At 34.1% G+C, this 15,999-nt stretch overlaps 1 protein-coding gene across 4 annotated transcripts in view; it reads left to right on the forward strand.

Moving 5' to 3' along the window:
- The window catches only part of STAG1 (stromal antigen 1), a 428,984-nt gene that overhangs the window by 386,066 nt on the left and 26,919 nt on the right, over positions 1–15,999 (forward strand). For all 4 annotated transcript variants that reach the window (XM_044252306.1, XM_044252305.1, XM_044252303.1 and 1 more), the window contains 4 exons: positions 6,734–6,826; positions 8,834–9,008; positions 11,574–11,713; positions 14,436–14,537. In XM_044252306.1, coding sequence (XP_044108241.1) covers positions 6,734–6,826; positions 8,834–9,008; positions 11,574–11,713; positions 14,436–14,537 — 510 coding nt within the window. The remainder of the gene's footprint in view (positions 1–6,733; positions 6,827–8,833; positions 9,009–11,573; positions 11,714–14,435; positions 14,538–15,999) is intronic.

Here is a 15,999-nt window from a genome sequence, read left to right on the forward strand (position 1 = left end):
TAACAGTGCTGAAAACAGGTAAAATAACACAGCTTATGCTCCAAAGAGCTGTATAGCCCAGTATAGCCCATGAGCCAAATTTGGCCTGACCTCTGTTTTTATAATACAGTATTAATGAAACAGCCATGCTCATTCATTTATGTACTATCTAGGGTTCTTTTATACAGTGACAAGTAGTTGGGACAGAGACTGTATGACCCATGAAGCCTAAAATATTACTGTCTGACCCTTTACACAAAAAGTTTGCTAATCCCTGGCCTCACAAGGTAGCTGCCTGCTCTTGTTACCAGACTTTGTCAGTAATTCTATTTCTCTGTTCTGGGTAACTAGTTTTGTGCTCTTTCTTTATCATGAAAATTGATTACTAATTCATCACAGGCTTTATTTTCATATTCTGACACCTTTGACCTAGTCTTGGTCCTTATTTTACAACTTTTCTGTTCTTTTCCTCCCCATTCTTAAAATGTGTATTTGTCAGATAATGTTGAACTAATAGTTTTTCTATGGCTTCAATCTCCGGCTGTGATTATCTTAATGGTATTTCATAGTTGTAGATAAAAGGACAGCTAAATTTTGGTCTTTCTCTAAACACGTAATACTGTGATACATAATAAAAATGTACAAAGATGAAGTTAAAGGAGAAGTCAGCGGTACAGGGGGAAAATAGTGACTGTTATGACCAACTTGACGTACCTCATCACGCCAAAATACAGATAGAGCACAAAATCAGCCATGCTGTATCTCAGACCTACACTAGATACATATTTGTGTGTGTGTGTGTGTAGGAACTAAACTCTGACCTTTCTTCATTGATTATAGTCATATTGAAATTCTTGGTTCTTAAGGGGCAGTTTACACTTAAGATCTGTTTTTCTTCTCAAGTTGTTAGAGTAAGTCAGCTTTGAACCTTTGTGCCTTTTGAGAAAACTTCTATGTGGCTTATATGATAAATTCACCATCTATATGCCAGCCTTATTCAGGGTTTTTCATTGTGAGATTTTGCCATCCAGTTGTAAAACATCTTAATTCCTTGAAATTCTTGGTTTCAGTAGATCTACCAGAAAGAAAAACAAAAACAGAAAAACCAAAAAACTTTGGCCAATCTAGTGAAACAACTTCCAAAATGGATACAAAAGAATCTAGCCCCAAGATACTATAACTTAAATCTTGGGAAAATCTTAACCACCTGACCCATTGAAATTCCTTTCCACAGCTACCTGGGAAAAGTGTTCATGATGCCAAGCTGCTTTCTGAAAAGAAGAGAAAACACTGGTTTCATTTAGGAAAAAGCATTTGAAAAGATGTACCATATAGTTAGTTCATATATAGCTTGTACTTGCCTAAGAGAGAACAGTAAATTACTCTTTTTTTCAGTCTGTGTCTTTAGTTCTCACCTCTACAATTTAGGTACTCTGGCTAGAAAGGGGATTTGTAAGTAAAATAAGTATTTAGAGTTGTAGAGGTTCTCCCAAAACATTCTAATTTCTTAAAATTGCACTCTGGATAATCAGCATACTTGTTCTTGGCTTGTGTCCAGTGGATTAACTAGCTTTTTTGTTTATATATATATATATATATATATACATATGTGTGTGTGTGTGTGTATAAACAAAATTATATATATTATTTATATCCTATACTATTATACTTTAATATTATAATATATTATATTTTATATAATACAATATATTAATATATATTTAATATATTATTATATTTTATATTATTTATATATATATTTGAGTAATTTGAGTTTCAAATTTCTTATCTCCATAATGTCTGTTTCCTCAACATATTAATTTTCTCACTTTGTAGAAAAGAGTCATTATAGCAAAATGGTTAAGAGCACAGACTAGAGGCAAACTCCTTTGGTCTTTGGGGCTGCATTTAACGTCTCTGTGCCTATTTCTTTGTATGTAAAAATGGAAGAGTGATAATAATATCACTACCCATCACGGTTATGAGGATTAGTTAATTCACAAAAAACTTAGAGTAGTGCTTGGTACAAATGTTAACTTTATTTTAATTGAATTCTAGCCCAGAAAAAAGCTACCTATAAAAATGTTGCTTTTTATTCAATGTACGTTAAGCATATTTAATTTTTTTCATAATTACTACAGCTATTACAGCAGGAGAGGTTTTCATTCCAGAATATACAGAATATAACAAGTTTTCTCAAATTTTAAAATAGCCAATGGTTTACATTTTAAAGGAGTTCAGGTAAATGTACCAACTTTTAGTGGTTTAAACTAAGCTCTTGTTATTGGCCCTGTTAAAAATGTTTTTATTTCTTTTTATCATTTTGAGTATCATCTGTTACTGTTTTTCAAAGGACATTAAGAATAAAGCCCACTCTATGAAGCTTAACTTAATACTGGATCTTTAAACTTGCAAACCCCAAACCTCTTTTAAAATTTTGATTTAACATCCAGAAAATTTCTGAAGGTATTTACTACCCTGAATCCCAATAATGGCTGCCTCCCTTAACTTGAGCACAATCACAGTCTTGGGAATCATGATTCCAGCTATTTAAATCAAATGAAATATAGTAAGATGCCCACAAAATGAAGTGGGAAATTGTAGAGTGAATAAAAGTACTGTATTCTGAAATCCACAAGAACGTAAATTCTGTTCCCGGCTGTTTAAAGGGATTTATCATGTAAGATTAGTTAAAATATATAGTATCTCAAGGGGCGCCTGGGTGGCTCAATGGGTTAGGCCGCTGCCTTCGGCTCGGGTCATGATCTCAGGGTCCTGGGATTGAGTCCCGCGTCGGGCTCTCTGCTCAGCAGGGAGCCTGCTTCCCTCTCTCTCTCTCTCTGCCTGCCTCTCCATCTACTTGTGATTTCTCTCTGTCAAATAAATAAATAAAATCTTTAAAAATATATATATATATATAGTATCTCTGCCCACTTACCTAAATCTTTTGGTATTTATATTTCTTTTAATGGAATCTAATTGACTACAATAGAACTAACTTTCTTGAACACTCAAATAATATTTAAGTTGCATCCAAATCTAATCCAAACTTTACTGCTAAAGGCCTTTAGCTTCTATTTTATTGATTACTTCCCGTTTCCAGTTTCTTCTTAAAATAGTTCTGATTAGTCATCAGTAGGTTGCTTACTTAGTTGCAGTGTTCAGTTTATAGCTCTTCAAATGAATTGGCAAGTTGTCATTTTTTATCTGCTTTATGATTGACCCTTAAAGGAATACTTTGCCTCAACTCCAAAGAAAGCTGGTTCCCTAGACTGCTTCTTTGCACACTAACTGAGAAATTTAAGGACATAAAGGATCATTAATACCTCCTAGCGTCATTTTTTTAAAACTCCGTTCATAGTTTGATAAAATGAATACATGACACATTTGACCCTATAATTGTAGTATCATCTGTATTATTTGTACTGGCATTTCATTCAGTAAATATTAATTAAACACCTGCCATGTGCCAAACACTATGCTAGGTACTAGCAAGGGAACAGTGAACATTCATCCATTGAATACTTAGAAGGTTTACCAGTTAGCACCTATCTGTTCTCATCTGAGTGTCTAGGAGTTAATACAAGAGACTCACAGAATGCCATAGAACCTCATAGTTCAGATTCAGTTATAGATTTTTAAACACTGTAATCCTGAGACATAAAATTAATTTTCTAAGGTCACACTGCTGGTCAGTAGCCTGGCTTGCTCTTTGTTTTTTGTTCAATTATTCATTCATCAAAATTCTCAAAAATTTTCTGTTAAAAAGATCAGTAGGGGTGCCCAGGTAGACTCAGTCAGTTAAGCATCTGCCATCATGATTCTGGGGTCCTGGGATCAGGGGGCATCAGCCTCTCTGCTTAGTGGGGAGTCTATTCTTCCTTCTCCGTCAGCCCACCCCCCAGCTCATGTTCACTCTGTCTCACACTCTCAGATAAATAAAATCTTAAGAATAAAAAGATCAAAAAGAGACCACCACTACCACCACCCCCCCAAAAAAAAAATCCTCCATCAATCTCAAAAGACTCTCTAGCAGTCATCCTATTTTTTTGACTCTTGGTAAACTTTTTTGAGAGTTGCCTTCTTTTTCTTCCTTTGAACCCATTGCCGTCTGATTGAGCCCTTTAATTCCACTAAAAGTGTTCTCTCCATGGTCACTCACAACCTTACCATTGCTTTAAATGGGATAGGTTCTTTTTTTTTTTTCCTAATTTTTTTTTCGCTTGTGTTTTCTCTTGTGACATTTGTGAATTGTTCAATTACTACATCCATTTTTAAAATTTTTTTCCTTAACATTTTTTAATGTTTTCTTTCCAGAAGAAGCCGTATTCTTCTGGTTTTTATTCCTACTCAGACCATTTCTTAGACATCTTCACATGCTCTTCTTTCTTAGCCATCCATTCTATATTGGTGTTCCCCAAGATACTTTTGTCCCCCTTATCTGCATATCTTCCTTGAGTAATCTCATTTACTTCCACTCTTCTGTTGCCATCTAAATGCTGAGGATTCCCAGATATTTATTCCTACTCAAAATTTTTCCCATGGGCTTTGAACTCCTATATTGAACTGCCTACTAAACATCTCCAGTAGGATATTTTTCAGGGATCTCAGATCATCATCTTCAAAATTGAACTGTTGTTAGCATCTTGTATGTGTTAACTATTTCAGTGACTTACACCATCATACATCTAGTAGGTGACTACCTAAAAACCTAGGGATGAATCAGTAGCCCCCAGTCTGTCCTGCTGCTTTAATTTCTCTTCGGTCTCTTCACATCTTTATTGCCAACACTTTATTTTCAGGCCCTCATTCTAAATTTATTCCTGTGACCTTTGTTTATATGTAAGGAAACATAGAATAATGATTAAGAACATGGACTTTCGAGTCAGAAGAGTCAGATAACCCCATATTTGGATCCTTACTCTATCACTTAGAATGTATGGGTGTAAGTTCAGTTTTCTCATCTGTGGAAAAGGAATATTAACACTTAGTTCATACAATGATTGTGAAATTTAAATTTATGGCCCTTAGAACACAGTGCTGGGTACATAATAAGCATTCAGTAGAAGATTATATTTACCATTAACTACCCTCCCTATTCCACATCATTCTCCATCTGCTTAGAATATGATTCTTGAAAACAAAATTTTAGCACTCTTCTGATAAAAATTCTTCTGCAGTAGTTCCTTATTGCCGTTAGGTTAATATCCAGATGATTTAACATGTAATTTTAAATGATCTTCCATTTAAATGGAAATGTATCCTGTTTTCCTTTTCAGCTTTCTCTCTGCTCTCTCCTCCCTATTTGTGCCCCAGGTGCAGAAAGATAGCAGTCTCTCAAAAGCACGATTAGGCTTTTGAACATTTCGTGCCCTCTGGGATACCTGTTCCTATAGCTAGGTAATTTTTAGCAGTTCAAAACTCAGCTTACATGTTATCTTTTTGGGAACTCTTCTGTGACTACTTTTGACTCTGGATTAAGCTTTCCCACATAGTACTCCTTACATTCTGTTGCAGCTGCCTGGTTCTCTAGTCTATTTCCCCTAATGTATAATGAATCTTTGAGATTAGAGAAGGTCAAAGAATGTTGAGTTTTGGTTATTAGATGTTCATCTGCAGGAACAATAAAGTTTTCAAGACAGTGTTTTTACTGTTCTGCACAAAACGAGCTTATTCTTTCTTCCAAATACTACACTCGTGTTAGTAAAAGGAAATGTGCACAATTTTTTAAGTTTATCTTTATTTGGGATGTGAAGATCCCAGAAAGGAATAAGTGTTGTCATCTGTTTTAAAAAAAAAAAAAAAAAGTAGCTTCAAGAACTTTAATTTAATAAAGTACTTTTTAAAAGTGATTTCTACATCGTCAGCCTTTGCTAATTTGATTACTCTTCAGTACTATCTTAAATATCAGTGTAATACTGAATTATCTTCATGTGTCTTCCTCATTAGTGAGAATATGACCTCTGATGTCGAACAGTCCTGGTTTCAAACCCTTGCTAATAATGACTACTTGTGATCGATATAAATATTAAATTATGTAGCAGTATGCCCTCAAACCAGTACCTGACACATTTAGGTGCTTGATAAATTTAAATTTCCTTTTATACTTTTCAGATGTTTCACAGTGAATGTTATGTGGCCATCTAATTAAATCCTATTCACTCAATTTTAAAAAGGCTATCCTGTTCTGAAGGTCCCTCCAGCTCAGCTCTCTCTGCTACGGTTAGAGTTAATACAAAAAAATTTGAACACTTGATTACTCTGATTGGCCTAATTCCCTGCTAGTATGTTAACTCTTTGAGGGCACAGATACAGTCTTAAAATTATTTTTCTTCCCTTGACATTTTACAGAGTGCTGAGAATATGGGAGAAATTCAGTACATATTTGTTGCTAAATTGATCTTTTTCGGTGTGCTGCTGTGCTCCCTCACCTTATTACCAACAAGCATTTATTTAGGAAGATTAATAATAACAACCCAAGTAAACCAAATTTATAAAGGAAAACATATTGGAGAAAATCATACTGAGCATTCCATAGCTAAATAGAATTGAGTGTTTGGGATTACCAGTTTTGCTGCTCCTTCCATTAGGATAACTAGGAAATAACTATATAATTTGGTTCTCAAAAATAAGTTTGGTTTTATGAATTTCCTTAACAATAAGCCAATTGGCTATTTTCCATTTATTTTTTTCTTTTGTATTAGTGTTCTAGGATATTTAAATTCATGTTTACAAATTTGAATGTGTCTTACAGGAGGATTTGTTGGTATTGAGGAAAACAGTGAAATCCTTCTTGGCTGTTTGCCAGCAGTGCCTATCTAATGTTAATACTCCAGTGAAGGAACAGGTAAGAAATTATCAGTTAAGAGCTCTCAATAAAAAATTACTAAATACATTGAAGAACAATGAGATTCTGAGTTAATTTTTTATGGCAGTTCTTAGCATACAAATCAATCCTTAACATTTATGGAACGTAGGACAAAAGTACGGATATCTGAATATATAATATAACAGAGCAAGCTAACTAACTTGTTATAGGTCTTTTATCTACATTGGCATAATGATCTGGTTCCATAATTCCTGATTCCTAAGAATTCTGTCCTAAAACTGGGAGGGTTGGAGAGCTGGCCTGTGGTCCAGCCTCTTCTTATCACACCAGGAAGAACTTTACACACACACGTGTGTAAACACTCCAGCCCATATGTCCAGACTCTTTGTCAGTGTTATACCCTCAAACATCCATCCTGGGACCTAGGAGTATGCACACAGGTGATATGCCTAGGGAGGAGCCAGTGCAGCCTTTTGTAGCAGAATCAGTTTTCTTAGGGCAAGGAATCCTTGCATCCCTGCATTGTCCCTGAATAGTAGGGGTACAAGTGGATATAGCACATTGGTTCAACAGACCATTCTCACTCCTTGGGTTGGGGCAGCATAGCCCAAGGCAGTACCATTTCCATGAGGTGATTTTGTAAACTATTTATTTCTATTATTCTATTGGGAATAGGTACTTTATTTAGGTACTTACCTAAAAGTACTATATACTAGTACTATATAAAAGTACCTATATAAAACAGAGTCCTTTTTCCCATACTGGTTTTTTTTTTTTAATAATCATAATGTTGGACTAGAAAATATCTAGTTAGTCTTTTTAAAGAGTACTGTAGTACTCTTTGTTATCCCTTCTTACAAGTAGGTTGTCACAGTTGTCTGTTAAAATTATCAGCACCTAACTTAAAATGGGAACAGAGATGGTCTTCCTAAACCTTACTCACTAAACCTTCTGAACCCTATCAGTGCTGTCTAAAAGTACCTGGCTCAGGACATTTAAACCAAATTAAACCAAACCAATTCATTGTTTCTGCATAATCACTGGTGATACTTAAAACTGTGTCCTCTATAAAAAATATATATATTTCCCCCTGGATTCCCTTTATGCCCCCCTTTTCAAGTGGCTCTTTCTAAATATATTTATGTAATTTATTATTGTGTAGTCAGAGCATGAACTGCCATGATACTTGCTGGAGGTAGATAGCCAAGTATATAGCCATCTCCAAATGCATACCAAAATTACGTTTTCCCATAGAAATCAATATTTAGAAGGGGGTAAGTGAATTGTTTTGGGTTACCAGAGGCCTCAGTTATCCCACAACAAGATCATTCAGTTACAGTAAACTGCTGACACAGGATTATTTCATACTATCCATTAAATCGGACAAATTTGACAACATTAACTATTATACTTTCTCTTTAGGGAAATGTATTGAAGGTTCCCTTATGTGATTAAATTTGTTAGCAAGCTTTCAGATACTGATTTTTATGTGAATGGTCTTAAATTCAATTTTAAATCTATTAGAGGTTTTTTGTGTTTTGGTTTTTTTTTTTTTTTTTTTTTTTTTTTTGCATTAGATATTTTAAAGAAGAATCCTAGATAGTAGCTTTAAGGTTTAGAGTATTGCATTGTAATTTGTTGGATAATACAGTTTGTGTTAAGATAAGCAGTATATAGTTGATTTCTAACCTCTGTCATAATTTATTATACTAATTTCATATTTCCAGAGTCGGCCTTAAGTCTTTTTTTTTTTTAAGTTAAGTCAAAATCTCTTAATTGTTTTGGGTTAATACGGCCAAGTAAAAGAAAAAGATTATATTTAGGGGGAAAAAGTCTTAAATGGGACTAGTTAATGAGAAAAAGTAATTTCATTAAGTTTGGAAATTAAAACTAAATAATTTAAATTTAAACACTCCATTTGTGTCATGATATTGTTATTAAAGTACATTTAATTTAGTATGTTTTCATTAACATTGATCCGTAACTGTGGTTATATATTACTGATGAATTCCCTCTGCATTGCAGGCATTCATGTTACTCTGTGATCTTCTGATGATATTTAGCCACCAGTTAATGACAGGTGGCAGGGAAGGCCTTCAGCCTTTGGTGTTTAATCCAGATACTGGACTCCAATCTGAACTCCTCAGTTTTGTGATGGATCATGTTTTCATTGACCAAGACGAGGAGAACCAGAGCATGGGTATTTGTAGCTACTATCTTGTCAATATTGATGTTTTTTATTCTTTTTTAAGACTTTATGTATTTATTTGAGAGGGAGAAAGAGAGAGAGCATGAATGGGGCAGAGGATGTAGAGGGAAAAAGAGGGAGAAGCACGCTCCCCACTTAGCAGAGAGTCCGAAACAGGGCTAAGTCCGAGGATCCTGGAATCATGACTTGAGCTGAAGGCAGATGATTAATTAACTGAGCCACACAGGCGCCCCAGTGTTGATCTTTTATTTACCAACCCCAAAATATATTAGGAAATAATTCAAATTCAGTCCTAAAAAGTAGTAGGATTTTTAAAAACAGTTATGAAGTACCTGGGTACTCAGTTGGCTAAGTGTCTGACTCTTGATTTTGGCTCTGGTCATGATCCCAGGGTCGTGAGATCGAGCAGCACGTTGGACTCCATGCTGGAGTCCGCTTAAGATTCTCTCTCCCAGCTGTCCCTCCTCCCACTTTCACGTGCTCTCTCTCTCTCAAAATAAAAATAAAAAGAATTAATATATTCATGTAGTTCAGAAAACAACAAGAAGAAAAATGTGCACAGTGACATCTCCGTCCTTTAGAATAATACCATAGAGGTCTTTCCTTAGCACTACATATAGAGTTTCTTTATTCTTTGCCAACAGATGCAAAGTATTTCATTGTTTATAGCTCATTTTATATTATCCATCTCCTACTAATGTTTGGCTCATTACCAATCTTCTGTTATAAATTTTGCTATCATAAATAATTGTGTACATGTGTACATTTGTCATTTCCCACATGTATAAAAGGTATATGTAGGATGGATGTGTTTCTAATTGAACTATGTCCAGGTTCACAATTTTTCTAAAGGAAAGCCCCAAGTTCCTTTCTATTCCTGAATTGTCATCATGTATTACTTACATTAACAAAGTGTTATACTATAAGATACTAAGTGTTAAAAGACTGTTAGCAAACCTTACCAGTTGGGGTGCCTCAGTGGCTCAGTCAGTTAAGCCTCTGCCCTCCACTCAGTTTGGGATCAAGCCTGTACAGGGAACCTACTTCTCCCTCTCCTTCTCTATTGTGCTCTCTCTCACTATCTCTGTTGCTGTCTTTGTCTCTCTCTCTCAAATAAATAAATAAAATCTTTAAAAAAAAACCCTGACCATGCGAAATTGTGCTCAGCCTGCATAATGATAATGTGTAACATAATTAGACCAATATCAATAATTGTAATAAGTGATAGGTTATTTGTGAAATAGATGATTTAAGGTCTGTAGCATATCTGATCTGTGGATCTTTTTGGTGCTATTAAAGCGGTTTTTTTTTTTACTTAACAGAACATTTTAGAAAATACTAAATTGTAAAATAAAGTCTCTGTTTAGCGTCCATTTTAATCCCAGGAGATAAAATTTACTTACTATTTCTCTTAAGCAAAAAGATTTCCATCTTCTCAAAGCATTGGTGCTTCACAGCAGGATCAGTTAGCAAAAAGGGAAGAGAGCAGTTGAGTAAGTTCTTTCATTAAAAAAAAAAAATATATATATATATATATATATATACACACACATACACATATGTGTATGTGTGTATATATTATATATAATATATATAAATAAATATAAAACGTGTGTGTGTATACATATAGATAGATATACACACATATATATATGTGGAAAGAAAGAATACTTCCTTACTAAGGGCAGGCAAAAACCTGAGAGAGTCAGTACAGAGCCTAAAACAAATGTGTCAACATCTGGAGCCTTGTGAAGAAATTTTTTCTAGGATTAAAAAAAAAGACAAGCCGGTGGAGCCTGAGAATTAAAAACTTGAGGAAGAAATACTAATTGTTCTGAAAGTATTCAACAGCAGCTTTGTTTTAAGAATTGTGTATATGTAGAGGTGCCTGGGTGACTCAAGTCAGTTAAGTGTCTGGCTCTTGATTTCAGCTTAGGTCTTGATCTCAGGATCATGAGTTAAAGCCCCATGTTGGACTCCACACAGGGCATGGAGCCTACATTAAAAAAAAAAAAATGTATATGAGCATAAACAGTTTGCAAAATATATTTAATGCTGATAATGTTACCATTTTTAAGACAAGCACTGAAACCTAACATCTCCATATATTTCCTTTTCTCCCTATATATTTCTTTCTAAAAGAAGGCTTTTCCCTATGTCTTAAAAATTTCCAGAAATTTCTTCTCTGTTGAAATATAGCTAATAGGATGTAAAAAATATTGAAATGAGAAGAGATGGCATTTTTAAGGTAAACAGACAAAAGTATTATGACAGAAATATCATAAAAAAATTTATGTATGATTTGCTTATCTTACCCAGTCTTTGCTATGACAGTTTCCTAAAGGTGGGAACCTTGGTAACTACTAAACATTTAATAAGCATATGACAAAATATAGCACCCTAAAGTAACCAGTGTCATTAACAGTATTTATCTTACCTAAAACTGAATTATATTATTTATAAAGTTATAAGTTGGTATTTAATTATACAGATTGTCTACATTGTTTTACCTTGGTAAAGGGCCAAAGTTCATAACCAATTTATTTTCTGTGGTAGAGGGTGATGAAGAAGATGAAGCTAATAAAATTGAAGCCTTACATAAAAGAAGGAATCTACTTGCTGCCTTCAGCAAACTTATCATTTATGATATTGTTGACATGCATGCAGCTGCAGACATCTTTAAACACTACATGAAGGTATAGTTTCATAGTCTTATTTTTCTCCTCTATCTAAATGGCAGAGAAATTTGCACTGAAAAATGAAAAGATAACAAGCTAAACTGCCAGGTAACTGTGTATTATTGATGATTTTTCTGATATTTAAGATTTCTTTCTTTTATAGAATTATGAGTTTTTTGTCACTCTGTACCATTATATTAACCCCATTAAGTAGGAGTTCTCACATTATTGAAAGAACACCTTATTTTCATATGATTTATAGACTCTTTTGATTGACATGGAAGAAATCTAATCTCTCTTCCTTACGACATCTCTTTAAGACATTTTTGTAAGTATGCCTGCTGTGTATTATGCCACCTGCCAGGCACTAAAGTTACAAATATCTTTTAAATTCCTGCTCTGGGTGCAGTTGGTTAAGTGTCCAAATCTTAGTTTTGGCTCAGGTCATGATTTCTTAGGTCCTGGGGTCAAGCCCTGTGCTTGGCAAGGAATCTGCTCAAAGATTCTCTCCCTCTGCCCCTCCCCCTACTTGTGTACTCTCTCAAATAAATAAATCTTCAATAAATAATATTCTTGCTCTAAAGTAGTCTAAAGCTGAAAACTGTCAACAATTAGACAATTGCACTATATAATATAATAGAGGTATGTATAGGGGTTCCCGGAAATGTATGAAACAGATACCCAACTCTAAAGAAATATGAGGGTTAGTGGAAACTGCATAGTAGTGACTTCTGGACTAAGATGATAAACATAAATTAATAAGCAAAGAAGTAGCAGGAGGAATTGGGGACAGATTGAACTTGATGTACAGAGACACAAAAGAATGTGAATTCTTTGGGGGAAATGCAAGTAATTTGATGTAACAACATAGATTGCTTATGAGAATGGAGCCAGAGGTAAGATTTAAAGAAGGTATCACTAGTAATTATATGCTGTGAGAAGCCTGGATTTTTTTTTCCTGAGGGAGGTAAGGAGATTTTGAAGGGTTTTAAACCATTCTTTTTATGGCAGGATTTTGATAGGTACTCCCCCTTTCTGGCTGTTTACTCTGCTTTCCTTAAGCTCCCTTGTGTTTCTGACCTTCTAAAAAAGCAGTGCTCAGAAGCCTTTATGACAGGCATACTTCTCAGTTTGTGTGTTTTATCTTGTTCTCCTGTCAGAGATAGTGTTTTGTTTTGCCGATGTTCAGAATATAATGTGTGCCATTGATCCACTTGTGTCTTTATCCATGTTTAGTTAATGATCCAATTCTAGTTATGACATAGTAACTAATTATTTTGCTAAACAGCTGCAGTGTGAGTACTGTGCTATAGTCAAGAGATTTAAATAAAACACGATTTCTATACTAAGGAGATTACAGTTTAATAAACTAAAATGCCAGCATAATATATAGCATGGTAATAGTGGTTGTCTGTGTTCTGTGCCATTTATATTTGAGACACTGTTCTAAGGCTTTTACATATGTTTGTTGATTAAAATAATCCTCTGAGGTAGGGAATACATCATTTACAGTTAAGGTAATTAAGGCTCAGAGAAGTTAAGTAACTTTAAAAGGTCTTACAACTCTTAGAAGTAGCAAAAACTGGAATTTGTTTCTAGGTTTGTCTAGCTTCAAAGCTTAGCTCTTCGCATTAGATTATAAAGCCCCAGCATGATTATTGTGGTGATAGATGTACCAATTACAAAGCAAACATGGAATAGAAAGAGAGACTTAGTGACAGGAACCCAAGACGGCTTCCTAAAGTCATGTCTAAACACAGTTTGAATAGATGAATATGAGCCTACCATGGTTTTTTTCCTTTTCATCTCTTAACAGTACCATATTGGTTTTAAGAAATGAGCCTTAACCAAAACTTGCTATCATCCTTAGCAATTTTTGCACCTTTGCTTATTCTAAGCTTTAATTTTTTTGAGAATATTTTAATAGTTACTTGCTACTCTTTATTAAATACCTCAGTTATGTGGCTTTTTGCCTCAGTTCCCTATGTAACTATTTACAAATACGAATTCATTGGAGATCTGCTTATTGAACCACTTTAGTATATTAATATATCTTTCTCTTTTTTTCATCTCATATCATGGAAGCATGAAATTCAATTGCTCTGCTCATAAACTCACTACTTCACATAAGTCATAGGTTTTTAGGCATTAGCTTAGAAATAACATCCAGATTTAGTGGTTTTAGTGGTTTTAAATTTAGCGGTTCTCACAAGGAGAATTCTTGAAATCCTGTGACCAAAAAACTTGAATTATTAAAGAAGTCACTGTTTTTGTTTTTTATATTACAATAGGAAAGTATAAACATGTTGGGGGAGCAGGGAATGTCCTAGTACAAAAGAACTAAATAAAAGGTCTGTTACCCTAATCTTCCCTTCCCCCCCTTATTTAGGCCCTCTCCCCAGAGGTAAGTGATTTTAACTGTTTTGGTTTTAGTTCTTTGTGAAGTTTCTACCAAAGTTCTGTGTTGATTTGTCACCTTTTAAGTGGTGTCTACTACAAAGAAGAAGGAATTTCATTTACCTGTGTCACTTCGTCTCCTAGATTTCCAGTTTTAACATTAGTTATTTCATAATCTTAAATGTGTATTCCTTTAACTTTAGAAAATCTTTTATCTCTTATTATGTTTAAGATGAAGAAATTAAACTCTCTTAAACTGCCTTTTCCATTTCTTTTACCAGTCCACAGTTTGTCTCTTGAAATTTCAGTAACTTTAAAGCTATGTTTTCTCTTTTTCTCACAGTATTACAATGACTATGGTGATATTATTAAGGAAACACTGAGTAAAACCAGGCAGATTGATAAAATTCAGTGTGCCAAGACCCTCATTCTCAGTTTGCAGCAGGTAAGAAATCTGAAAGGAAAGAGATAAAGAGTAGAATTAATGTTATTGAGCTTTTATGTGCTAAGTATGTACTAGGTATATCATTCCTCATTTAAATTAGGTCACTGTATCAGTATAATAGTATGGATACTTTCTGATACAAAAACATGTTGTATGACTTTTCTTTTAGAAAACAATCTTATAGTTCACGTTTCAAATAGATGGAATTCTAAGGTGATCTACTCTTGGACTAGATGAAATGCCAAACAGACATTTAAAGAGTAATCATTTAAAAAGAAAAATATGAAGATATATTTTAAAAATATTTAATGAAGACAGGGCTACAATAGTACTCAAATAAGAAAATAAGTCACATATGGCAGCATTTGGGTGGCTCAACTGGTTAAGCAACTGTCAGCTCAGGTCATGATCCCAGTGTTCTGGGATCATGTCTCCTGTAAGGCTTCCTGCTCAGTGTGGAGTCGGCTTCTCCCTCTCCCTCCCATAGCTCATGCTCTCTTTCTCGCTCTCTCTCACTTTCAAATAAATAAATAAAATATTTTTTTAAAGTAACGTTTCATATATATATATGCGTTCTGAATTGATAAGGGCTTACTGAATGCTGAGCTTTCAGGGGGTGAGTGGGGCTTTAGGTATGTGTATATAAACTTAAATACATTTATACATCAACCAGCATCCTAAACAGTTTAAACAAATGGCAAGTTCAGGGAAATATTTTCAACCATACATAACAAATCCTACAATCAGTAACAAAGATAAATCCCATAGAAAAGTGAATAAGGGATATGAAAAGCCACTTTTCAGAAGAGGAAATCTAAAAAACCAATAACGATATGAAAAGAGGATTAATTTCATTAATAATTAATAAAGTACCAATTGAAACAAAGAAGTGTTTATCACTGATGGGCAGATTAGCATGAATTTAAATGATGGTTAATACCAATGATTGATAAAGCTGTGGAGAAAAAGGCCCATTGTAAAAGAAATTGCTGTTGCCTTCTTGAAATACAATTTTGCAGGATATTTCAAAATTGAAGAAAGATATTTTAAAAGTCACTATTTTTGCTGCTAGGTATCTACATTGGTACATGCAGGTACATATTTATGTAAAAGATGTTTATTGCAGCAAGTCTGTAATACTGAAAAATTGAAGATCATCTAATTATCCCATCAGTAGAGGAATGGTTAAAGTGTGCGACTCTGAAGTAGCTAAAAGATTTTTAAGACAAAATAGTAAGTGAAAAATAGCAAGTTTCAGAGAGGGCACCCTCTTACACTGTTGGTAGGAATACAAACTGGTGCAGCCACTCTGGAAAACAATATGGAGGTTCCTCAAGAAGTTAAATATAGAACTACTCTATGATCCAGCAATTGTACTAGTAGGTATTTTACCCAAAAGATACAAAAACACTGATTCAAAGGGATACATGTACCCCAATATTTATATTCTATATATTAAATG

This window comes from Neovison vison, chromosome 6, assembly GCF_020171115.1.
Source record: "Neovison vison isolate M4711 chromosome 6, ASM_NN_V1, whole genome shotgun sequence".
Lineage (NCBI taxonomy): Eukaryota > Metazoa > Chordata > Mammalia > Carnivora > Mustelidae > Neogale > Neogale vison.